Consider the following 27226-nt stretch of genomic DNA (forward strand, 5'->3'; position numbering starts at 1 on the left):
AATTTGGACTGGATTAAGAGGGCTACATGAAAACGGGGATGAAACATATAGTTCAATGATGTCACAAAATTTAATATTGATAATGTGAAACTTGGAGGGGATAAATATTGATGTGCATAATATTAGATAGCTGCTGACATGCTTTCTGGCGACATTCTTTACAACTTCTACTCAACACAGATTTTAACTATATACTCCAGACCAGTGGCGTACCTAGGATTTTCCACAGGGGGGGGGGGCAAAATCGGCCTTCAAGCTCGTCAGGGGGGGCAAAAAAGGTCTTTTAAGCTCGTCAGGGGGGGCAGGTATATGTCTTTTGTATGGGTTGTGGCTCGTCAGGGGGGGCAGAGTGCCCCCCTGCCCCCCCCCCCCCGTAGGTACGCTAGTGCTCCAGACAATTAAATGATGTACTGATGTACAAACGACGTAATTGGGTATCCAACCCACTATACTCCATTAAAATATTTTAATATTTCATTCAAAACCTGTTAGCATTATGTCAAACACAGCAATGTCGCATTAGACATTGTTTGTACTGTGTATTCTTTGATACGAGTAGAGGCTTGACATATTTACATGTACGTGAACCGACAAATCTATTTCTGAAATACTGAGGATAATAGAGATTGTTACAAAAGTGAAAACACCCTGTGTTATCTATCCACAGAAATCTGATCGAATGAGGAATAATAGGTTTCATCACTGAAGTAAAGACCTGGTCCCACTGGCCGACGGACACAAAACGTATTAATAACGGATACAGCGGACAAGCAACATTTCGGGGTGGCTCCGTCCGTTTTCATCTGCTCCAGACAATAAACGAACAGGAAAATCAGAATGGACGGATCATGCTTGATGAATATAAAGTCTATGAAACTGTACTGTTTGTTAGAGACATATCGAAATTTCTGGATTTTCCCATATAAGGATGGTCATAACATGATTACGCAAATGAAGTAGATTTGTTTGCACGTTTTATTTAAAAGTCAAATAAATAGGTTAAACTTATTATGAACTTCCGTTCAATTTATATTGTTTTCTTTACTTGATTTCCCATATCAATATGCAAATTAACACTACAAACATTAAGCTCAACATAAAATGTATTCAACGTCCTTGTTGTGATAGCAGCATATAATTTTAAAGCATAACATTTATGAAATATTTTCCAAAAGGATGCTTATTTGCATAATATGCAAATGAGGTAGATTAGTTTCCACTTGTCATTAAAAACATTGAATTCAGCTATCTATCATAAAACTTCACTGAAATTAAATTGTTTTAGACATTGAATTTGTAATCTTTGAATTATTTTCCTAACTTTTTTGCCATAATTTGCATAGTATGCAAATTTCATAAATTTCCACTGCTTGGATCTGTTGGGACTTTTAATATGTTGTTTAGGGTACCTTCCTGGAAAGCATTGCAGTGGAATATCCATGTTGTTGAAGCCCCCCAGCCCCCCCCCCCCCCCCCGCTTCCGCGGCCCCTGCTTCTTGATTGTCATATCACTCTCTACATATGTCTATAAGCCCTAGGAAGATTGACTTTATATTAGACTCTACGCACAACTTTTGCATATTGTTGTTAATTCTTATTTCTTTTATTGTTATCTCATGTAATCTCATGAAAATCTGGTACTTATGTTGGGGGACAGTAAGTGTTTTAGGATCTGATATACTAATTTACTCATCCACACCTTTATATTCCTGGAAATGTGTGCCCTACATTATATCCATTGTTGGGCTATATCCATTGGGCATATTGCTTGTAGGAGTAGCATCAAAACGGGTCATTATACATAGCACGTAGATATTTTAAATATTTTTTTGTGATAATGTGTGTACAGATGTGAAATAAAAGCATGTAATGACTTTATTTAAAAAAGAAAAGGCCATATGTCATAACACAGGTAACAGGTCGCACGAGCCTATTCACATCTGGAAGGCAAACGATATATTAATTTGATATAGCTGATTCGGGAGCTGATTAACAAAAGTTAATTAATATGACTGTCTATCTTACACTAATTCTATGGAGGGTAAGTGGTGAACATCCTTTTCCCTAACTGGGAAGAAATATCACCAACTTTGAAACTATATTTGACTGGCGGAAGAATTAGGGCTATGTAATGTTACTGTTTCAGTTGATGAATTTGATCACTCAGAATAATTATGTTTTCATTTAATGTTATAAGAAACACATTTTCCTTCATGTGAATTTATTGGATTAAGAAAGAAATGTATTCCATTTAAATTTCACCTTGAATTCATCGATTTTTTTTATGCTTGCAAATGATTTTCTCATGAAATTTTAAAATTGATAAATATTCTAAATAGGCCTATATAGTTGTTAAAAATTAATACGGACACCGATCGCGAATTGAAGAAATCCATGATTATTCAGCGCAGAACTCTAGAGGGAGACAGACTTTTTTCAATCATCGCAGCTGTGATCACGAAATAGCCAAGATGGGAAAGACGATTGTTGCTGAAAGTGAGATAGAACAATCAGTTTGGAAGTTAATAGAAAATAAGAGCTTTGTATTTGGCCTAATTGTTGGGAAGGTAAGAAAAAAATACGATGTTAATTCGACACAATCATGACAATGAACCATTATTGTAGATTTGAAAAGAAATCATAGTCCCATACGTTTTAAATTATGTTAGTTCTCTGATGGTGGTCCCCAAGTCTGCGCACCTAACGATTTGAGTTAAAACTTAAAGGAGAATGAAACCCTTGAAACCAGCTGAATCCATATCAAAGAGAAAAATCAAAGAAACACATTGTTGAAAGTTTGAGGAAGATTGAATGAATAATAATAAAGTTATGAGCATTTGAATAATGAGATCACTAATGCCATGTATGATGGGGGGACCTAAAGCTACGCACTTTGTTTTCAAACAATAAAAACTATCCCAATTTTAATATTTCAACAAATTATCTTTCACTAATTTGTGGCAAACATTCTAAAGATCGTTAACCAAGAAGAAAATATCGCAAAACTCACAAATACGAAAATCCCACCGTGTTTTCCGAACACCTCTTGATTTCGCCGCCCGATGTAGAAGCGGTCCTGAAGCTACGCACTCGATTTATCATACAAAAAATAGTATTTCCTGTGCCTCAATTTCTAAAATATATTCAAATTATTATAGGATAAAATGAAATTAAAGCGAATATAACTCCAAAATTCCAAACAGTTGTTGGTTTTCTCTGCATTTAGAGATTTACTGCAGCCTCTGTTGAAAAAATTGAATAGGAATCGTTCGTCACTCTGCAGTCACAGTTCCACACACAGAGTGCGTATTTGCCATAAAAACTGCGTGCGCGATGAGTGGTGCGTAGCTTTAGGACCCGCGCAGCTTTAGGACCCCCTACCATACTACTTCTACTATGATGCACTCTAGGCGACACCGCAATACTTATCCGTGTTAATAAAGTGGGACTCCGCTCACGCGCGTTTGGGCCTCCCTAGCTTAGAACTAAGCACTAATATCACCTTAAAAACTAAATCTACAAGGTATGTATAATCTATTTAGTAATTTGATAATGTTTAAACGGTACTCACAGACCTTCATTTTTGAGGAGCGCGATCGCGCCGGCGCTCCTACCGCGCTCCTTAAAAAAAAATAAGGAGAGCAAAAAATCGCGCTCCTAAAAAAAAAAAAAAAAAAAAAAAAAAAAAAAAAAAAATTGTTAAAATTTCACATTTCACATCTTTAAATCCTTGAAATGGTCTTCTTTTTTCCATGATTCCTTGAAATTACTTTGATTTAGTTGAAAACTATCAGAAAAATGAAGAATATTCATCTCTTTCCCGACTCTGATTTTAATTTAAACTCGGTAAATATTTGCAGTCCCATGTAGTCCCATATGTAGATTTTCATGGCAGCACCATGGAAGTCTACATGTGGGACTACAATATTTACCGAGGTAAGTTCAAATCAGAGTCGGGAAAGAGGTGAATATTCTTCATTTTTCTGATAGTTTTCAACTAAATCAAAGTAATTTCAAGGTATTATGGAAAAAAGAAGACCATTTCATGGATTTAAAGATGTAAAATGTAAAATTTTAGCAATTTTTTTTTTTTCAATTTTTTTTTTTTTTATTTTTTTTTTTATTTTTTTTTTTTTTAGCAGTAGTGCATACGACCTCTTGTAAACGTATTGACGTGACCCAGGCCTAGTTTCACCACAGATTAATTAATAGCTAACACAGCTATTGCATATATATACAATGTTAGGAAAAATCTACAATTTATCATACATGTATTGTAATGAATTGATTTGAGCTCCTCACGGAGAGCGATTCTGAGGAGCTCAATTGAGCTCCTCAAAAAAATAAGGAGAGCGATTTATTGAGCTCCACGAAATTATAAACGTGAAGGTCTGTACTCACCAGTTCTTTTGATGTATTTTCTCCAGAATTCCCACGGATTTGTCCCAAATCTTGCGACAAACCACGTCGCGGTAGACAGCTGTACATTTTTTTTTATTTATAAATAAAGCGCCCCTTACGATAGTTGTTAACAACGCGGCCAAATCGTTAGGTTTTTTGCACTGTGTCCAAGGCTTTTTTATTTTGTTTGATTTTTTATTTTTTAATAAATATTTTGTTCAATAGCGATTTTTACGTAAAATATTAAATTTATATCACAAAATATTTTTTAATTGTAGAAATATACATAATATTATGCAATAATTTATTCTATATATATTTTATAATAAAATTTATAATTGTTGCGGTCTTTAAAAAAGGATAGTCGATTGATCAGGTGATGACCACACGTATCACGTGATCTGAAAATCAGCTTCATACCGCTTTGATCGCACTCGACGGTGACCGGACTGACTGCCAAAAAAAGATCGAAAAATGACTCAAATGTAAGTTTCCCTTTATTTTATTAAATTCAAATTAGGAATAGGAATATATTTAATGGGCAATCTTTTAATAAATGATAAACAAACGAGGACAAAACTCATATTTTGGGAGTAATATCATACTTGGGTGCAGGAAACAGTACGGTTAGAAGTTCTAACCTGTTTTTAACGATTGTCGCCTATGAGGTCCATACATGCTAATGTTTGGACCTCATTGGTACTAGGAGTGCTATGATGTAGATCCTCCTATATAGTATTTAGTATTGGCAATGCGACCAAGATATGTGATGTCACACACGTACAACTCCCTCATTACTTTATAGTACTTATTTCACTTATACTCTCACTTTTATAGAGTCTATCACAAGGTGAGGTGTTCTCTTTATGAGAGGACAAGTACAGAGGTTTCACAACATTATATCATTGATAAATCGTTTGTCATATGATTAGAATGAGCAAAAATAGATGTTTTGGGGTATATTTTCAGTGTCTAAAAGGGGAGAGTTGTTCATCTGTGACATCATAGATCTTGGTCGCATTGCCAATGGGAGGATCTCCATAGCATTAGTGATCTCGACTTTCAAATGCTCATAACTCTTCTATTGCTAGTCCTATTTTACTCAAACTTTTGTTGATCTTATTCTTTGATTTTTCTGCTTTCACAAAAGCTAACTTGCTCCAAGAGTTTCATTCTCCTTTAACATAAATTTCCTCTTAATTATTTCACAAAATCTTTCAGTTGATCATTTTCCTTGTATTGTTATGAGTGAGTGTACCAAATATCTCAAAACATTTAAATAAATATATGATTTTCTTGGAAAAAACTTAGGCAGTCATTTTCAGATTTAACAAAAAAATGGTATGATCAGATGATGGTGGTCCTTGGCCAGGCAGGAGGCTCTTAGGGCTAGGAGTAAAAATATTTCACTTACGTGTGCTTACTCTCCACGGAGCTAGGGATTGTGTACCCGTACCGCGAAAAACTGAAATGTTTGCCCCCAAGATTTCTACTTCTAAAAGATCTAGCCCTAAATCATGTAAATGGGATACAACTTCATTTCTTACATTTAGATCTATACGATATTGATTCCATTTTTAAGTCAAAGAATTTATTAAAAAAACAAAAGATATCTTGAAAAGTTGGGGAAGACTTGCTGCGATGTTTACGTCGCCATCTTGTTCTCTTTTGTCTTTTGCCAAGTTACAAGACGCACATCGACAACATCATCTTCATCAAACATTGTCATCAGCATCATCATCATCATCTTTTCGCCAAGTTTCAAGATGCACATCCACAACAACATCTTCATTATCAACATCATCATCAACATCATTGTCATCACCTTCATCATCATTTCCATCCCTTTATGCTTGCAACCAAATAAGTTTATGATTCTTGCTCTTTCGTTAAAGTGCTCATCACAGAATGATGCTGCCATTCACCTGTTCCCAACATTGTATGAGGAAGGAGAAAATGGGAGTATCTTAATAATCAACATCATCATCAACGTCATCATTTTCATCATCTTCATCATCCCCATCATCATCAACATCATCCATATTCTCATCATCCATATTCTCATCATCAACATCTTCATCATAATCTTCATCAACATTATCTTCATCATCAACATCATCATCTTCATCATCATCATCTTCATCATCTTCTTCATCATCATCATTTTCATCATCTTCATCATAATCATCATCAACATCATTATCTTCATCATCATCATCAACGTCTTTATCATCATCTCCATCATCCCATCTTCATCAACATCATCGTCATCATTATCAACATCATCAACATCGTCATCATCATCAACATCATCCATATCATCAACATCTTCATCATAATCATCATTATCTTCATCATCATCATCAACATCATCTTCATCATCATCATCTTCTTCATCATCATCTTTATCATCAACATCATCATCGTCATCATCTTCGTCCCTTTCGTCATCACCATCAATCATCATCATGTAACCAAATAAGTTTATGATTCTCACTCTTTTCATTACCGTAGTGCTCATCACAGAAGGATGCTGCCCTACACCTGATCCCAACACCTTGTGAGGAAGGAGACAATGGGAGCAGCGAAAATCAGCAGTCTCCAGAAAACTTATGTGAACAGTGGGTTGCTGAACACGCCAGACAGGTATGAAGATCAGTAAAATGAAGAATATTCAGAAGAAAAAAGATGATCAAAGTCAGTGAATTTTGACATGTTGGGGCCAGAGATTTTTTTTTTTTTTAAATATATGTTATCATCATAACTTTGAATGTTTACAGTATGTTTCTCATTCTTGAAACGTAGACAGTCTAAGGATAGTCTTGTATCACTGATCATTTTGCATGAGTTTCGGGTCAAATAATCGAGGTGAAAGGTCATTTAGGGTCAATGAACTTAGTATTCTGTTATCATATTAATTTTTTTGCGAATAATTAATCATAGTTTTCAAAGTTAGCACTGCTGTTGTACATTGAATCGCGCAATGCAGGCGAGATTGCCATAGGCATTCCACTTGTTTTGTTAATTTGGAAAATTTACATCAAAATTGAATTTGACTGAGTGCTTGATCAAAATATCAGATATCTGCATATTTTTGTCTTTTTTTCCCTGTTTTTTTATGTAAAGTTCAATCCTAAGTTACAATTATAATGGTTGGAAAATGTCTTTAAATATTAAAATTCTAATGGCTAAAATTGCATTAAATGACTAGGCCTTCTAAGTTTCTCAAATATTGTAATATCTTGTGTTCACATTACTGACTATTTACCAAAGCTTTTGATAGACTAATATAATATTAAACATTTTGATTTTAATTGATGTAGAAGTCCTAATCTACTTTTGTTAATCTACATGTATCTTCTGTAATTTGATTTACAGACTTGAAACTCTTTTGTTTGCATTGATTTGGAAGATGTTATTCATATTTTTAAAATTTGACTTAATAATTCTTAGGTGACATGTATGCTACCGGGTGGTGTGGGAGTGATAGGCGTGTTCTACGTCTGCACCCCAAACCAGGCCATGCCCATGGCAACCAAGGCTCGCCAGGCACTCTTCGCGATCTACAAGCTTCTTAACAAGAGACTTCTACTTGGCTTGGATTCAAGACGGGATAGTAGTATGGAATGGAGCGTGCTTCATATCTGTAGTACAACCAGAAAGTATCCTTGATAAAACTGATACGTGTAGATGATGGTAATATTAATGATAATGATAATAATTAATGAGTTCCAGTCAAACAGGCATGAGAATTGTCCGATTTTTATCGGAATTCCGATTTTTTTCATCAAAGTCTGTGGTCTCAGAGTTCGATGTGAATTTGATATAATATTGGGGGGTAGCGAGTCACCGCGAGGCTAAATCCTTACCGAATGATTCGATTGTTCGTCGGGAATCATGTCTTTGAAGTCACAATAGTTGACCTACTTTTTGGTGACCTCCCGAATGAAGAAATCTCCATCAAAGTCACATGTTTATCATAAATGAAAGTAGGCCGTTTTTCCTCCTCCATGATTTTTATATCAAACGAAACTACATGAAATGAGATTAAATCTTTCAGTTTATTGTTCAAATTAAAATCTTTGCTAAATCAACGCTGGTACCCTGGTATCATGCATGCATCCCTCCAAGTGCCACACCCCTGCATATGAATGAATCAGACCAGATCAGCCGAGTCAAAAGATGGTAAACATCTCATTCATGAAGTATTCTTTGAGACGCAGGTGGTGCATTTCACTTCTTGAAAAATATCATTCCTTGCCCACACCATGTCCCCTCCCCCACTTGTGGCATTCCCCATGATGCTGCACATGTATTTCAAAAAAATATTTTGCAAAATATTTTCATTTGAAATAACTTTCAAAGTTACACATTTTTATCAATTAAACCTACATGTATAACTGGGTCTGCTTTTGGAGACTAGTCGAGAAAGAAGACGGCGGTGCGTGTTGGAATCCTGTTTTGATTGTGCGAGGGGGATGTAAAAAAGTTTGCATTGTTTTGAAACATGAAAGGAATTCTCCAACTCTCACCCCTATCTTCCTCTCTCTCTCTCACACACACACACAGAGATGGGGGAGGGGTCAATTTATTTCTGAAGTCATGACCTTTCCTGATAAGGGAAGCACATGGCTTCTTCTTCTTTGTTCCCCCAAAAGTTTCATTGGCTATCGAAGGTCCAATCAGCTCAATCAGCTCCAATGAGCTGGTTCTGTGTTTACTTTCTGTTTTGCACGCAGACAAAATATTGTGTATCGAGGGCAAGGTGGGATTAACATTTTCGGAGCTCTTTCCGGTCGGGGAATGTGGTACAATCATTGATCATTTTTGACAAATTACCTCAGTAACATCATTTTTAAACCTGTATCAAGTATTCGAAAACCGTTTTCATCATTGTTTTCTTGTCACTTTGTTATTATTACTTGGGTATTCGAGTTATCCCAAAGTCATAATCGGGATCTGCCAAACATTCGTTTAGTGTGAATTTTGCTTATCGATTGGCGATCGGCTGCAAGCCATTCGAACCATTCGATCAATTGATGTTTACTCCCAGGCCTAATGAGAATTGCAGGGGTAGCTCCCTGGTTCTAGTTCACATGAATACAAGTGAACTAGAACCAGGTAGCTAAGAACAGATGATTGGGTAAATACTTCTGTCGCTTCCAGAATAGTCTAATGCATTGTACATGCTTGTGTTCCATAATTGTCTCTCGATGTCAGCAGCATATGGTTTACTCATGGACCTATTACGAATGGACATTCAACGAGAGCATTTTATGACCACCACCTGTTTCCAGCTGTCAAAATTGCTGCCTAACCCTTAACTTTCTCTTTACGCGGTTTTTACGACGACCGCCCGGGGCGATTGTTTACACAAGCTCCTTTCGGCCAATGATCGTCACCGATCGATCACTGGCCCTCTTTCGACCAAAGACGGTCATGTTGTAGCCCCGATTACCAATAGGGAAAGTCCCTACATTACCTAGAATGCAATGTGCAATTCATATCCGGTTTTCAGTACATTATTTTAGGCTGTCTATAATTTGCGATTGTCGTCTGACCATAAAAAAAAATCCCGTTAAATTTCATCAATCCTGTGGAATTTTATGCCCATATGAAAATCCACTTCTGACCGAAGGTAAGCGCTACTATCGACATCAATACTGTCCGAAAAAGATGAATTTTTTACGTTTTTCCGCAGATTTTTTCATCGAATTTTTTGCCGTAGATATACAGATCTGCAAGGTGATGTCAATGGGTTACACTTCGTAATTCTGAAGGTTCGTAGTTCCGAAGGTTCTTTATTCCGAAGGTTCGTAATTCCGAAACAAGCAAATTGCCTATACCTCGATGTTCGTTAATCCGAAAACGTAATAGGGTTCGTTAATCCGAACATTTGTGGCGTTATTCCGAAGGTTCGTTATTCCGAAAACGAAATAAGGTTAGTTAATCATTTAGTTTTCGGACTAACGAACATTCGGAATTTCGAACCTCATTTCTTTTTCGGATTAATGAACCTTCGGAATTATGAACCTCATTTTGTTTTCGGACTAACGAACCTTCGGAATTACGAACCTTCGGAAATACGAACCTTCGGAATAACGAACCTTCGGAATAACCGAACCTTCGGAATAACGAAGCTTCGGAATTACGAATGTATGCGATGTCAATGCATTTCATTTACGGTTGATCGCGATGTACGTAAAAAATACGTTTATACACGCCTGTTTTCTTGTTTCTGCTATCATTTTCATAGCGCTAATGTTCGCTGCTGTGCGTTGCTTTTGATTAAGTGAACGAACAACATCGCAATGGGTAGGAGCAGCGTACAATTGATTTCCGCTGTCCATCAGTGAGAACGTGTTTTACGACCGGCTTGATGGGCGTCAGCTGCCAGCGCTCTGTTTATAAAATGATTAGCGGTGACGGTCTTTGGCCCAAAGGAGGGGATTCGTCGAATGTCCATTTTTTGTGATAGGTCCATGGTTTACTTTACTATAGGTGTGGTGTATAGGTCTATACACAAACAGTGTTCATAAAGTACAAATTGCATTGTATAGTTTGTAAAATTTTTATTTCCTTATTCTGTCAAATTGGTACTCCACAATGGGTTCCTTTTTCTATCAAATTGGTACTCCAGAATGGCTTCCTGTACCCCTTTAAATGCTAAAACCCAGGAGCTTCAGGGGGCGCTGCTCCCTGAACCCCCGCCGGGGCACTGCCCCTGGAACCCCGTCCGTATGTTTAATTTCCTTTCAGATATTTTTCAAGAAAGTCATTCTCATGCCTGAGTCAAAGCTAGACTCAAGGCAAGGTATTAACCCTACACTGTAGTCTAATCCAGAATTTTAGACAACTCTAGGATGGAAGATGATGATGATGCACAGCATTTGTATAGCGCCATATATCTGTCAAAGACATTCAAAGGCGCATTTTTGGAGGAGGAGCAAGCCAATCTCGGTCGCCTTGAAGGGCGGGCACAGAACTGTGACACGCGGGTCTCTCCCGATATATATGGTTGGGGGAATGCAGGTGGACCACTACACCGGGGTTTCCCCCTACTCTTATTCGAATAGTGCAGTGGGTTCTTAACGTGCAAAGGTGAAATACTGGGTTTCATAATACTTATTACATATTATTATTCATGGCAATCAAAATGTCATCCTATTTTTATCTACGCCGCAATTCGATTCAAGACGGGATGGAGTGTGCTTCATATCTGTAGCACAACCAGAAAGTCTCTTGATAAAACTGATTAATAATAATAGTAATAATAATCATGATAATAATATTTCGAGTCCAAGCTAGTCTCAAGGCAAGAATTTTAGACCACACTCCTATGGAACACTGGGTTTGATAGTACTTATTAACTGTTGCTGCGCTAGCGCCATGAGCGTCTCTGGACGGTGTGTGCGCTCAATAAGATATCACTATTATTTTATTTTATTTTTATTCCATATTCATGGCAATTCAAATATCATTATACCTTAATCTTTTCCTATTTTTTTAACTTTATCACAATTATAATTGTTTGACAATTTTATACAACAGGATGAATAAATTTTACATGGCAGCACTGCATAAAAATGTGGTCTTATTTAACCCAGGGTTTATGAATTTCAGAATAACACCAATAATTTGCAGCTACATTGTAGCAATAATTTCATGCAGACGAATGATCATGGTGGTGATGGTGATGTTGATGATGATTATTATTGATTTGGTCATTTATTCATTTATTGATTTTATTCAGTACACTCTTGTTTAATTTAATTCAATTGTAGCAATTAATAAATAATCAGAAAATTGAATGCTTCAAAACATCTGTATTAAGCACCTTATAAATGTTCTAGTTGTTATTATTATACTACTACATGTATTTCACATTTTAATGACTGAAAGCAAAACACCACTATTAATATTTTCATTTATAAGTCCTTAGCTTGCCCATTCAGAACAACATGTAAAACAATCAATGTCTTAGACCATAAGGTAAGTGCAATTTTTTTCTTTAAAGGATAAGTCCACCCCAACAAAAAGTTGATGAGAATGAAATAAGATCAATCTAACAAGTATAACACTGAAAATTTCATCAAAATCAGATGTAAAATAACAAAGTTATGGCATTTTAAAGTTTCGCTTAATTTAAACAGCTTTATGCACGTGGTCAGTGTGCAAATAAGGAGACTGATGACGTCATCCGCTATTTCTTTTGTATTTTATTACATGAAATATGAAATATTCTAATTTTCTCCTTAAAGATAAATTCCAGTTTTGGTAACGATCTCAAAATGACTTTTTACAGAATCTAATATAATTGACCACCCAAGTGTCTGTTTGTATGAGTAAAAAATATGTGCCAAAGGATTCTGGAAGAAATTGTGTAATTGCTGAGAAATAAGCAAAATAAGCGCGGATTCGGTCACTTCCGTCGGGTCTTTATTCCAGCAATAATAATACACTGTCCCACGTGTGCCTATCTGTGTTGGTGAACTTCAGTGTGAACATTTTTCAGCGTAGATTTCAAGATTTCACAAAGTTCAGTTAATGTAACTGTACCAGATCTAGATCCTCGATGATATACTGACAATTAAGCCTGGTTTTACAGACTTTCTCATGAAATCAGTGTTTACTGCAACTACTGGCATTTCTCTTTAATGTCAAGTAAAACAAACTGTTAATTTCTCCCTGAACATGTAGAATTAGTATTGGTTAAGCAACACAGGAAATAAATACAGGACCAAGGGGCGATTGCTGCCAAAAATAATTAAAAAAGAGCCCTTGAAACTAAAAAAGTGGAGGCCTGGAAGTCCCCAATCATTGCAATTTTAAAGCGTAACCATTGTTGTTGATAAGTCTCCAGGCACAGACCCTGATTGAAACTTTGATCAACAAGTGTGTCTCCACGCAAAGACTTGCACGTATTCAATTCAGCGAGCGAAAGGGCCTTCAGTACACAAGGCATGAGTAGACTGCACATACAGACCCTTAACTCGAGTGAAGGGTTTGCACAGCAGAGTAGTTGCAGATTTAAGCAGTAAGTGATGAAAAGTAGCCTCCTGAAAATATTAAAGAAAATATTTAAGTGGGGCCTGAAGTACAGGTTCTATCACTACTTTAATTGATTAATTTTTTGTTGTTTATTTGCAGTGCACAGCTAGGCCGGCGGATCTCAAGTATCAGACGAACCCCCACAAGTGGTCCATCCTTGAGAGTTGTCTTAGACTAGATATAGGGGTTCATCTCCCATCAACGGTGCCAGACTGTAGCCAGTACAGTAAACAACTCACAGTAAGTATCCATGTATATATACAGTGGTGCTCAATAGTTAGTGAACCCCACCAGAAAATGAACACATTCAAAAGTGCTGCCAGGTTTTTGATATTTAATTTTGAATTCAAGTGATAAAATAGTACATAATTAGGGACAGTGATTTTCCGTTTCTAAAAATCTCAAATTCCGTTTCAGCACGTCTGAAAACGGAAATTCCGTTTCCCCATAGACTTTGTGTACATGAAAAAGTGACAATTTCTTTTACATAGAAAACCAATACGCAATGAGTAGCGATGTCAAAATGCAAGCGCTGGACAAAATTTGCATCTACCAATGTACTAACATCGCTTTAAAATCCATTTGAATCGAAGAGATTCGAGCTCAAAAACTCTTTAGAGAAACATAATCAACATGAATACATTCTCACCTTTCATATTATTCGCATTATTTTATGGTTAAATGGGATTTTATCGCTGATTTGGGGACTTTTCGGACATCGTTTCGAGCAGTCGATGACTTCCGCCTATCCGCCATTTTGTATTTGTTGAATCACCATGATCATGATATTATGACCGAACGCAGAGGGCAGCAACACACGGCTGTATTCTGCCTTATATGCGGACGTGAGTGTAAACTAATTTAGATACGATCGAGTGATGGAGGGGCTCGAGTGTAGTTACGATGTGTTGATTGTCATGATTGTTGTTGCAAAGTGAGATTGTTTTTTTTTTAGTTGATATTTGTATTTTGTTGAGGATTTGGGATTAATTTCTGTTGCTATTTTGTGCATTTTGGGAAAAATCGTGTTTTCCGTTACTTTCCGTTTGAAAAGCCACTTTCCATTTGAAAAGCCACTTTCCGTTTCAAAAGGCCGATTCCGTGAATTCCGTCCGTTTTCCGCGATCGCGGAAAATCACTGTCCCTACATAATTTAATAAAGCTTGTTTCTCTGGGCTTGCCAGACATTGCAGCGTTGTTGTCTCTATATTATAATTGCACATGGAAACAAACACTCTTTATTATTAAGTTCTTTGATTTAATAAGTAATGCATCTAAACATTTATTGCCATTTTATACAGATTTTATTTTTGTATATTTTGTAAACCCCGACTAGTGAGGAGAGCTTCATAACAGAAGCTAGTTTTTCTTTTAGTCATCCTCAGGCACTAGTCGGTGGTAATTTCTTCCTCGTGTACATATTCTTGTTGTCTTGCCTGGAAATAAAATAAAGTCACTACTCAGCATGTAGGAGTGCATTTGTGGTGGCGTTCACTAACTTTTGAGCACATCTGTACATATACATTTACAGTCTGTGACAGGTACATCTTCACGAGGTAATGCATTTAGCTCCAACAAAGTTTATTTAAATGTCTCTCCTCCCGATGTAACTGATTGGGGGAGCGCAGGTGGGGTTTCCCCCTACTCTTATACGAATAGCACAGCGGGTTCTTAACGTGTAAAGAAAGTGACTCTCCTCAACAAGGGGCCTCCATTTAACCTCCTATCCGAGGGACAGTGTTTTCCATTGTAACATAGCCCACATCACGGAGCAGGGGGAAGGACATGTTTACATGCAATGCAGGCTTCAATCATCTGCACGGGGTGGAACCCTCTTCCGTTGGTTAGAGAGTCAGATGCTTTGCCGATTGATCTAACGTGCCCATTTGCAATAAAGTTTCATTTTGCAGACTTTTAGGTTCACCTGGGCCCTGTTGCATAAAAGTTACAATTATAGTAAATGTGCCTCCCATTCTTCGTGGAATTCTTGATTCTGATTGGCTGTTGAGCCTTGTTACCATGGTAGAACACCATTGGATGGCAAAGTTACCATAATGGTATTTCTTATGCAACGGAGCCAGGGTCATTATTACTTCTGGGTCCCGTAACGCAAATGTTGGCAATTAATTATACGCTTGATTTTTGTCTCACCTGCATAGCAGAGTGAGACTATAGGCGCCGCTTTTCCGACGGCGGCGGCGGCGTCAACACCAAATCTTAACCTGAGGTTAAGTTTTTGAAATGACAGCATAACTTAGAAAGTATATGGACCTAGTTCATGAAACTTGGCCATAAGGTTAATCAAGTATTACTGAACATCCTGCCTGAGTTTCATGTCACATGACCAAGGTCAAAGGTCATTTAGGGTCAATGAACTTAGACCATGTTGGGGGAATCAACATCAAAATCTTAACCTACGGTTAAGTTTTTGAAATGTCATCATAACTTAGAAAATATATGGACCTAGTTCATGAAACTTATACATAAGGTTAATCAAGTATCACTGAACATCCTGCATGAGTTTCACATCACATGACCAAGGTCAAAGGTCATTTAGGGTCAATGAACTTTGGCCGAATTGGGGGTATCTGTTGAATTACCATCATAACTTTGAAAGTTTATGGATCTGATTCATGAAACTTGGACATAATAGTAATCAAGTATTACTGAACATCCTGTGCAAGTTTCAGGTCACATGATCAAGGTCAAAGGTCATTTAGGGTCAATGAACTTTGGCCAAATTGGGGTATTTGTTGAATTACAGCCATAAATTTGAAAGTGTGTTGGTCTAGTTCATAAAACTTGGACATAATAGTAATCAAGTATCACTGAACATCCTGTGCGAGTTTCAGGTCACATGATCAAGTTCAAAGGTCATGTAAGGTCAAAGAACTTTGGCCACGTTGGGGGTATTTGTTGAATTGCCATCATATCTCTATAAGTGTATTGGTCTAGTTCATAAAACGTGGAAATAAGAGTAACCAAGTATCACTGAACATCTTGTGCGAGTTATAGTAGTTTTCAAAATCAGCACTGCTGCTATATTGAATCGCGTGATGCAGGTGAGACGGCCAGAGGCATTCCACTTGTTATGATTAATTAAGCATTTGATTGAAGACAATGCAATCAATCGTAGGAAAAATGTTCTACAATGATTGATGTCATGCCCTTATGCCCACATATTTATTTTGATGTTTTTTTCTATACAGGCACGTCTGTCACCAGTCACAAGAATGATAGAAGATGCGATAGCCTTGGTGGATGGACAGCTAAGGTCCGGATCAGAACTTCTTGAAAACCAGCAGATGAAAGTAAGAATGCTATAAAAAGGACCTTTACCCCAAACAAGCATCACTCGTCACATGATTATGTTAAGGGTGGCATTACTGGTGGAGGGGAAAAATGTAATCCCCCCCCCCCCCCCAAGATATTTATTAGAGTTACTACATGTATTATGAAAAATAATAATCGCACAAGAGAGGGGAAAAAGGAAAGAAAAATAAGAAGGCCTGAAAAGAGATGAATTGGATGCGTAATAGTTCCATTAACACCCCTATTCTGGGGGAAAATAATTCAAACTTATGTGTATTTCAGAGTCACCCCCCCATCCCTGTTTACCATCATAATACCCCATCACTACCCTCTCGTACTTTACTTGGCATCATGAGAGACAAATTCATTTATCAGGTTAAGAGATATGTTCAGTAGAGTTTCTTGAAGCATTGAAAAGTACAAGGTTAAAGATAAATGTCAGATGTACAACGATACCAAAATGAGCGCGTAGATGCATGTTTTTGATGGAATAATTCATTCAAACCCTTTCGATTATAATTTTATATGAAATTTCACGTATACGGGATATCTTAAACTCATATCGTTTTTCATATCTTCCATTGTAGAAGAAGTCTGGTAAGAAAGGGAGTACAGGCTCAAACGAAGGCAGCACACACACGGTGGAACTTGTTACGGATAAGGTAATAACATAAACAAGTACCATTTGAGCTAATTATTGGTTTGCTAATGGGGGGGGGGGCTGAGTCATAGAACGGTTTGTAAGTGATGCATGACTTTTAGTTTGTTTCCATGTGTTGATTAATAAGATTCAGTTCAGTTTACTAATTAAAGGGGAATCCACCCCAAATAAAAACTTGTTTCTAGAGGAAAAAAGAAAAATCAGACAAGTTGATAGGTGAAAGTTTGAACTATATCGGACAAACAACAAGAAAGTTATGAAAAGTTGTAAATATCAGTAATCACTATACACATCGAGACTTCAAATCGGCTTCACATGTGATGTCATGGTGATGTAAGGCAAGGACTACGGTACTCTTCCATATACTCCAATACATACATGTATAATGGCTAAAATGTAATTTTATTCAAAAGTTTCACTTCAAATTATATTTTTCTTTCATGAGGACATAAAGCAATATACTACCTGGGTTATATTTAGATTACTGCCCCAGGGGAATATGTACCAAGGAGAAAACTACAAATCCCTGATAATTAAGTACATAGCCTGTGGAAAAGTTGTCCTTGCCCCTTGTCATAATCTACTTGCCCAGTTGCCAATTTGAAATCTACATTGTCTTAGGGATCTCAGTTTTGATACAGCCATAACTTTCTTATTGCTCGTCCGATTTCATTCAAACTTTCACCATTCTGTCTTATTTATTCTTCTCCATTCCAACACAGCATTTTAAGACCAAGGCTGTATTCCCCTTTAATTAATTAACCTGTTTGAGACAGAGTCTGTATATATAGTGCGTCCCACACAAAAAAACGAAACTGAGATTTAGCGATAATTTATCATAGCTTAATCATAAATGAAATAGACAAATGACCTACCAATGTAAAGCTTAGAATCTCTTGTTTCATCTGATATTACTTAGATTATTCCTCATTCACTCATGAGTGAGCAAAACAATTTGAAGAAAGGATACCAAACACTCATTTGGCAGGGGGTATCTGAATTTCAAAAAGAAAATCAAATGCCTAAAAAGTTCAATATCTGCTCTTTTATTTGATACCTTAATCACATAAAATGGTCAAGAAGTAAAAAAGTTATGTCCTCTCAAAACAATGCTTGTATTTCCATAATTTTGTAAAATAAACGTGTTTTCATCGGTTTCCTATAGAAGCTATTTGTGATTAAGTTATGATAGATCATCGATAAATCTCGGTTTCGTTTTTTGTGGGATGCACTGTATAATGCGGGCAGGAGTCGGTGGAGATCATGTGTTATAGGGAAATCAGTCTCCAACGGATTAATTCATTAATTTCTTTGGATGTTATATATCACAGCTTATTTGTGTTTTTATTCTACTCCTTGATTAGAATGATTTGAGCAGTAAGTCTAAAGATGTGGAGAGGGGAACTGTTCAAGCCAATATATACATCACAGGAACAATGTCCTCAAGGGCATTTGTGGATCCAAAGGCAACCGTTGACGAGGCTATACAGGTATGTGCGTGTCTCTATAGGGTTCACGCCTGTAAGTATTTCCCCATAGATATGTGTGAAAAATGTGAACCAGCATCCTTGAGGTGGAACGTTGTGGCCCAGTGGATAATTCTTTAGACTTTGAAGCAAAGGGTCACGGGTTCAAATCCCAGTCTTGGCGTAAAGGAGGAAAGAATTAGAAAAAAAAATATTAAAAGAATGAATGACAGAAACAAGAAATGAGGAAAGGAAAAAAATGTTCTTGTATGCATTAGAACTGATTCCCTGATATTATCATTGCAAATTCTATCAATACTATCTTCATCAATGACAATTTGTGAAATTCAACACCATTATCATCAGCATCATCACCACCACCATCAATGTCTTCATCGTCATCCTCACCATTTTCATCATAATGAACTTTATCATCATCAATATACCACATCACAGTCACCATCATCATCATATTGATTGTCATTATCTTCATCATCATCATCATCACCACCATTATCATCATCACCATTATCATCATCACCACCATTATCATCATCACCACCATTATCATCATCACCACCATTATCATCATCATCACCATTATCATCATCATCACCATCATCATCATCATCACCATCACCATTATCATCATCATCATCATCACCATTATCATCATCACCATTATCGTCATCACCACCATTATCATCATCATCACCATTATCATCATCATCACCATTATCATCATCATCACCATTATCATCATCATCACCATTATCATCATCACCATTATCATCATCATCACCATTATCATCATCACCACCATTATCATCATCATCACCATTATCATCACCATTATCATCACCATTATCATCATCACCATTATCATCATCATCACCATTATCATTATCATCACCATTATCATCATCATCATCATCACCACTTCACAGTCACCATCATCATTATATTGATTGTCATCATTTTCATGATCATCATCGCCATCTTAATGATGTTCATCATCATTATCACCATATCACAGCCACCATCATCATCATCATTGTCAATATCATCATCACAGCCACCACCTTAAAGAGAAATTCCAGTATTTGCAGTAAACACTGATTTCATGAGAAAGTCTGTAAAACAAGGCTTAATTGTCAGTATATCATCGAGGATCTAGATCTGGTACAGTTACATAAACTGAACTTCGTGAAATCTTGAAATCTACGCTGAAAAATGTTCAGACTGAAGATCCCCAACACAGATAAGCGCACGTAGGACAGTGTATAATTATTGCTTTGAATGTCGGGCCCGACGCTCTACCCGAGTCCTGTGCTTATTTGCTGATTTCTCAGCAATTACACAATTTCTTCCAGAATCCTTTGGCACATACATTTTATTTATACAAACAGACACTACGGTGGTCATTTCATTGGATTCTGTACGAACTCATTTTGATATCGTTACCAAAACTAGCATTTACCTTTAATCATCATCACCATATCACAGCCACCATCATCATCATGACTTGCATCTTCATTGCCATTGTCATTATGACGTTGGCTTCCTATCAACCAGAGGATCGCCCATAAACTTGGGGTTCTCATATTTAAAGCACTCACCCTACATAACTGAGCTCTCAGCACAAGCCAACACACAGTCTCAGATCAGCAGACCAAGCATTGCTGACCAAGTTTCTCAGCTACACAACCTGGGGTGACAATGCCTTCTACATTTCTGGACCAAAGCTGTGGAATAGCCTTCCCAATTTATCAAGAGGGGAGAGACCCAATCAAGTTTTGAGTCTTAACTGACAATCTTCGTGTTCCCCACTCCAAGTTTATCCCAAGAATAACATAACTAGCACTACTAGGATAGTATTTGAATTGAATGATGAATATTATAAGCACTGTTTGTATACATTGAAATTTTTTTTTGAGCAACAACATGAGCGCCCAGTACATCATCATCTCCGCTATCAGTCTTTCATCATCATCATTATCAGCGCCATCTTCATCAACATCCTCATGACTATCATCCTCCTCATTCATATTTCTCTAGCTATGTCCCTGATAATATTTGTAGTTCTGAATCACTTGATCTTTCATCTGTAAGCCTGTATTTCATTTTTTTTAGGCAGTCAAAGAAGATCTCCTGCGTACAGTCCACGCTAGGTTTGACCTCTTAGCTAGTGACCTTCGACAGAGCAGCGGCGATGAGGAACTGAAAGAAACACAGATCGGTAGGGTATCCTTGAATTGCAATACATAATCCCAGTTAAAGGGGAAATTCACGCTTGACAAAAAGTTATTTGTAAAAATGATTTTAAAAAATTGCCGAGGGCTTGAGAAAATTCCATCAAATAATACAAAGATTTATTAGAATTTAAATTATTTGCTTTGTGACATCACATGCGAGCAGCTTTATCAGTTTAAAAGTTAAGAATAGCTTTTTCAAGCTCAATACAAATCTCAACATTCATTTGTGGTGGACTTATTGTTGGTGTTGGGTTGGCAGGCCACACACAGTGGGTGAGAAATGAAAGCTGTCATTAAATACGCATAACACCCTAACAGCCGACTTCCTGCAATAAAAGACTACAGACCTTTGACAAGGTTCCTTTCTAAAGATCACCTTCTGACGTTCAATATGTCGTTGTTTCTCTCTCCCATGCTCTCAGCTCCACCCACTGTCATAGCTACACCCAGGCGTATCTATGCTAGACTCCGAACCAGCCCCATCCTGGTGTCCGACTATGCCTTTGCTGAGGAGCAGGCAGGGGAGATAGCAGAGAGAATGGCAGAACTCCTGGATGTGGAGGTTAGCGAGGAAGACCTGGACCTTGACACTGAAGCATTACCAGGTAAAGCTAGGAATGGTTTGTCCACAGGGGGGGGGGGGGGGTCATTGGACAGTGGACATCATCCATGAAAAAAAAACCTGGAAAAAAAGGTGTTTTTCGCGGGAAGAGCCAAAAGCGCCCAAAATGAGAAAATAGCCACAAAAATTACAATGGCCTAAGACACAGATAGAGTATGTAATTTGCAAATCAGTGTCCTAACTGCCTGCCCTTGAATCCTTGTTTAGGGTTGCTTTTTTCAGGACTATTCTGGCAAATGCTGTCCACTGGTTGAAAACACAATTTGCATTGACTTTGTTACACAAAATCAATTATTGAGCAATATTTGGTCCGACATGCACCAGTTTACAAAATGTTGCGTGATTTTGGATCTGTGTACCGGGGCATCGCAAAATTGGTCTCAAAAGTTGCGCTAGACTTGAAACTAAAGTCAGTGAATGGCGCGTTAAAAAGATTTCACATGGTGAAAATATTGCACAAATTGTTGAGGGGGGCCTCCGAGGCCCCCCCGGCCTAGATAGAGTAAACATGTATTTTTTTCATGTTATATACTCTCACTGTAATAGTTATTTTTGTTATATATGTGCCACACCAATGATGAATTGTTGCTCTATATTGGTGAATAGACAGACATGTACATGTATGGAGTAATTATCAACTGAATAGTTTAAAAAAATTATATTACATAGGTCCTGTCTTACAAAGAGTTACGATTGATGCTATCAATCTCAACTCTATGGAAATCCATCCATACCATAATTTTGTCTACAGGAAATTTGCAAAATCTCCTTTAATAGTAAACAAAGAGAATCACACTGAATTTTCAAGAAAACAATGAATGCATGAATGTACATCATAGTCAGAAAATATATTGAACAAACATGCATAATAGATGTTGATGTTCCTGGCTTTCCATAGTTGTGATTGATTGGATCAATCGCAACTCTTTGTAAGATGGGGCCCTGAACTCCACAATAATGGCTAATATTTAAACTTTATGGTATGGCTCCCTCTAACCTTCCACAGATGAGAGTCTACTGAACCCTTCTGACAATGGCGTTGATGAAGAAGAAGGGGAACTGAATGTATCAACTAGATCAAGCAAATCATTACAATATATGGGTGAGTCTCCTTAATATATGTAGCGTTGTGGCCCAGTGGATTAGTCTTCTGACTTTGAAACAGAGGGTCGTGGGTTCGAAATCCCAGCCATGGCGTAATTTCGTTCAGCAAGAAATTCATCCACATTGTGCTGCACTCAACCCAGGTGAGGTGAATGGGTACCTGGCAGGAATTTATTCCTTGAAATGCCACCGCGCTGTAAAAGGTTGCGGGGCTAAGGCCGGGGTAATAATATCCAAGTCCTTTGGAAGCGCATAGGGACGTTATGACATAATGTGATATGCGCTATACAAGAACTGCGTTATTATTATTATTATTATCCTTTGCTTTGTCTTGCATAATTCTCCTTGTCTATCTCTCATAGTTTTATGTTTGATTTATTTGAACCAGGGGCCCATTTCATAAAGGACTTGCAACTGTTGTAACTTTGCCATTATGGCAACTACCATGGTAACAGGGCTCATCAGCCAATCAGAATCAAGGTTACCATGGTAGTTGCCATAATGGCAAAGTTACAACAGTTGCAAATCCTTTGTGAAACGGGCCCCAGGATTGGTTTGCACAGATTTAATCGTGACTAAAAATCACACTTTTTTAGAATCTATATTTGTTTATTTGAGAAAGATATCAGAAATACAAATCCGAAAATTCATTTTGCCCAATTGAAGGTGGGTCTAGCAGCCACTGAGCAGCGCCAAATCAACGTTGCTCAATTCCGTAAATCGTTAAATTCCAAACAGGATAGCAGCAACTCCAATCTGTTATTGTCTTTTTGTCTGACGCGGCTGGGGCTTGAACTCCAGACCTCCAGACCTGAGGGGCTTGAACTCCAGACCAAAACTACTTGCCCAAATTGGGCAAGCAAAATTCACGCAGTAGAAAGCAGAATTCTCACAGAAGAATTACCAAAATTAGGGTCAATATATGATATTGACCCTAATTTTGGTCATTGCAGGCAAGATAAAATCACTTTGGAAAAAGAAATGCAATAGCAAGGTATATCAGTTCATGTCAAAAGAGAGAAAAGGGTCAATGGTTTAAAAAACGGCAAAATTTTTTTTTGAAGAGATAAAACTTTTTTTTCAATGATTTTTTCGGGCAAGTGAAATAGATTTTTGGGCAAGTATATTCTAACTAATTAACAATGTACTTGCCCGACCGGGCAAGCGCTTCTAACAAGTTATGTAGCACCCTGCTTAAAAGTTATGACACCGATGGATTTCCATAGACTTATGTTTGATTGGATCAATTGTAACTCTTTGTAAAAACGGGGCCCTGAAACTGGGCTGAACTTCTAAAACCGTTGCCACATGGAGCAGTATGAACAACATAAGGAGAACCAACCCTAGTAGGTGTTTCATAAAACTGTTCGTAAAGTTACAACTGACTTTATGCAGGGAGCTACACACCATATTGTCAAGAAAACAATGACACTTTGGAATATACATCTGAAAATATTTGAACAAACATACATTTCAGATGTTGATGATGCTGGCCGTTGATAGTTGTGGCTGATCGGATCAATCGTAACTCTTTGTAAGACGGGGCCCAGACCTATGAATCTCCATCATTAAGAGAATAATCTGATTACATCCAATCCTCTTTCTATCTCCTGTTCCCAGGTGCTGCTGCCGTGGGTTTGCTAGGAGCAGCTGTAGCCGGAGCTATGTCATACCTTGCCATCACCCAAGATTAATGGCCGCACATCTCCATCCCCTCTCCTCTCCAAGCCCCACCCACCCTCGCCCAATATTCTATCCATCCCCTGTTTTTGTTTCTCTCTTCCCTGATCATCCCCTTTTCATTCTACCACCTGCTGCTACCCCCCCCCCTTTCTGCCTTCCCCTTTCTGCTTCCTTCCTCCTCCATCCCCTCCACCTTGTCATCATCCCTACGCATCTAATCCTCTTTTCCCCTTTGCACCCCCCTTCCCCCCTCCCCGACTCCTCCTGGGTCCCGTAACACAAAGGTTTATTAGCGATTGATCGTATGCTTGATTTTTACGATTGATCGTACATTGTAGTCAATGGAATCAATCGTAGAAAAATTTTCTACGATCATTGCTAAGTTTTTTGTTTCGGGCCCCTGGTCATCTTCCCTCTTCCCCACATGTACTTCCCCTCCCATTTCCCCTCCCTCTCCCATTTTCCCCTCTTCTGTCATTTCCACTTCCTCTCCCTCCCATTTTTACTTCCACTTTTCCTCCCCTTCCACTTCCCCTCTCCTTCTATTTCCCTTCCCCATCCAATTTCCCCTCCCCTCACATTTCCCTTTCCTCTCCCATATCCCCTCCCCTCCCATTTCCCCTCCCCCTCCAATTTCCCCTCCCATTTCCCATTACCCCTCTCCCTCCCATATCCCCTCCCTCCCATGTCCCCACCCACTACCCCTCCCATTTATCTTTGTCCTCTCTCCCTATCTCTTCATGTACTCCACTCCCCTCCTCTTTTTTTTTCATTTCTTTAAACACACAGGCTTCCTCAGATTTGGTGCAATAAAGCTTAGCAACACTTTCCTGTACAAAGTAAATGGGATATAAGGCATCAACTTAACCCTTTGCTTAATGGAACCAAATTTTCTCTCTACAAAATCTATGGGAATTTTTTGGGGTTAAGTTCTTTTATGATTATTACAGAGGGAAAAGTACTGTGAACTGACTGTAAAAAAAGGGTTACAGAGGCAAGTAACTGGTAACTGATCAAATTCTTCAAAAAAAGCACAAATAAATAAGAAAATTGCACAAAGTGTAAACTCTTTGGAATCGCACAGACAAACTTGGCATGACTTGCAAGATATTCATCGTCATCTGGGCATTTACCTTGAGTAATACATGTAGCATTATACAGTATTATGATGCCACAAGTTTGTGTGCACGGCTTTGGAAAAACTTTAGACTCGAAGCGTATAGTACGCACCTGTTGTCATGGATGACAATGCAAATATCCAAGCATTGTTTGGCAGTAGCTGAATGCGACTTCATGAGTTTTAGGGGAAGATATTAAACTTTTTTCTCTTTCTTTTTATATCTTTTATTCTCTACATTCTTGATAGCATGGCTGCTTTTGACAGTAAATTTTCTATGAAATATATTATACTTTTTTTTCTTAGATATTATGTTGAAATTAAAGAGACAATTGTATTTTCTTGTACAGAAAGCTATCAATGTATTATCGATGTATTAAACTGAATGGATAAAGAGTAGAGTTATTTTTAAATTTAGCTTTTTAGTTGGTATTTAAGTGCAACTTTCTTTCCAAAGCCATTTCGGGGATATTTTCATAGGCAGATTTTCAGTGACTTTCACTGACAACTGTTATAAACTATTGAAATCCTTTGATCTTATTGGTTGAGAGCAAATTGTTCAGTGGAAATCACCAACAAGACCCCTCATGAAACGCTCCCCTCTGGGCCCCGTCTTACAAAGAGTTGCAATTGATTCCATCAATTTAACCTCTATGGAAATCCATCAGTGTCATAATTTTTTCCACAGGAAATTTGCAAAATGTCCTTTTTAAACAAAGAACACACCAAATTGTCAAGAAATCAATGAATTTATGAATATACATTAATAACTAGGATTTTTTTTTTAACAAACATGCATTTTATATGTTGACTTTTCTCGCTTTCCATAGTTGCGATGGATCGGATCAATCACAGCTCTTTGTAAGACGGGCCCATGGTCACACCTTACATTTGTTAATGTGTCTTGTGAAATTGCATCCCAGAAAGAAAAAGGAAACCGGGATTTCCATGCCACTTTAAAGTCAAATGAATTCAGATATTTCATTTACATCATCGTACAATTCAATTATTCCTCTTAATTGATACCTAATATGAGACGAACACATCGCGCATTAATGAGTTTGAAATTTTAATGTCGAAATCAGGTTGTGCAGAAAAAAATTGGCAAGATTGGGTAGCTATAACACGACCGTGCTTATTCGACGATTGACTCATTGGCATATAAGTTTCTCTTGCTGCTCCTTGAAATGAGAGTGGATTCAGATTTACGCATGAGTGAATCGTTTCTGACATGCCTCAATATTTATTGTTTGTAATCTGCCATGCATGAATAATTTGCAAAGCTTTTGGTCTTGAAGTAAAGACGAGATTGTACTCTTACCATACGTATCATAGTAAAAACATATTTGTGAAATCTATCTCTGAAAATGGCTTCCCTTTTTTTGTAGGATGCTCTGTATATATATGTATGTTTGTCATCTCAATTTATTTCTTTTTCATGGGAAAATTGTACTGTTAAAAAAAAATATATATATACTATCCACTGTTAGCATTCCAAATATTCATTTATGAGATCATTGTAAAGCAAATGTTAATAAAATTTTAGAAATATTT

At 37.4% G+C, this 27226-nt stretch overlaps 1 protein-coding gene across 1 annotated transcript; it reads left to right on the plus strand.

Moving 5' to 3' along the window:
• The first annotated feature begins 2426 nt into the window (after window positions 1-2426).
• LOC129266274 (protein odr-4 homolog) lies at window positions 2427-27226 on the plus strand. Its single transcript, XM_064103670.1, has 12 exons — window positions 2427-2567; window positions 6916-7047; window positions 7855-8063; window positions 12357-12393; window positions 13552-13692; window positions 16662-16763; window positions 17352-17426; window positions 18790-18915; window positions 21025-21130; window positions 21569-21751; window positions 22775-22870; window positions 24493-27226. The coding sequence occupies exons 1-12, from the start codon at window positions 2472-2474 to the stop codon at window positions 24564-24566; spliced, it is 1377 nt and encodes a 458-aa protein (XP_063959740.1). The 5' UTR covers window positions 2427-2471; the 3' UTR covers window positions 24567-27226.

This window comes from Lytechinus pictus, chromosome 8 (genome assembly GCF_037042905.1).
Source record: "Lytechinus pictus isolate F3 Inbred chromosome 8, Lp3.0, whole genome shotgun sequence".
Taxonomy (NCBI): Eukaryota; Metazoa; Echinodermata; class Echinoidea; order Temnopleuroida; family Toxopneustidae; genus Lytechinus; species Lytechinus pictus.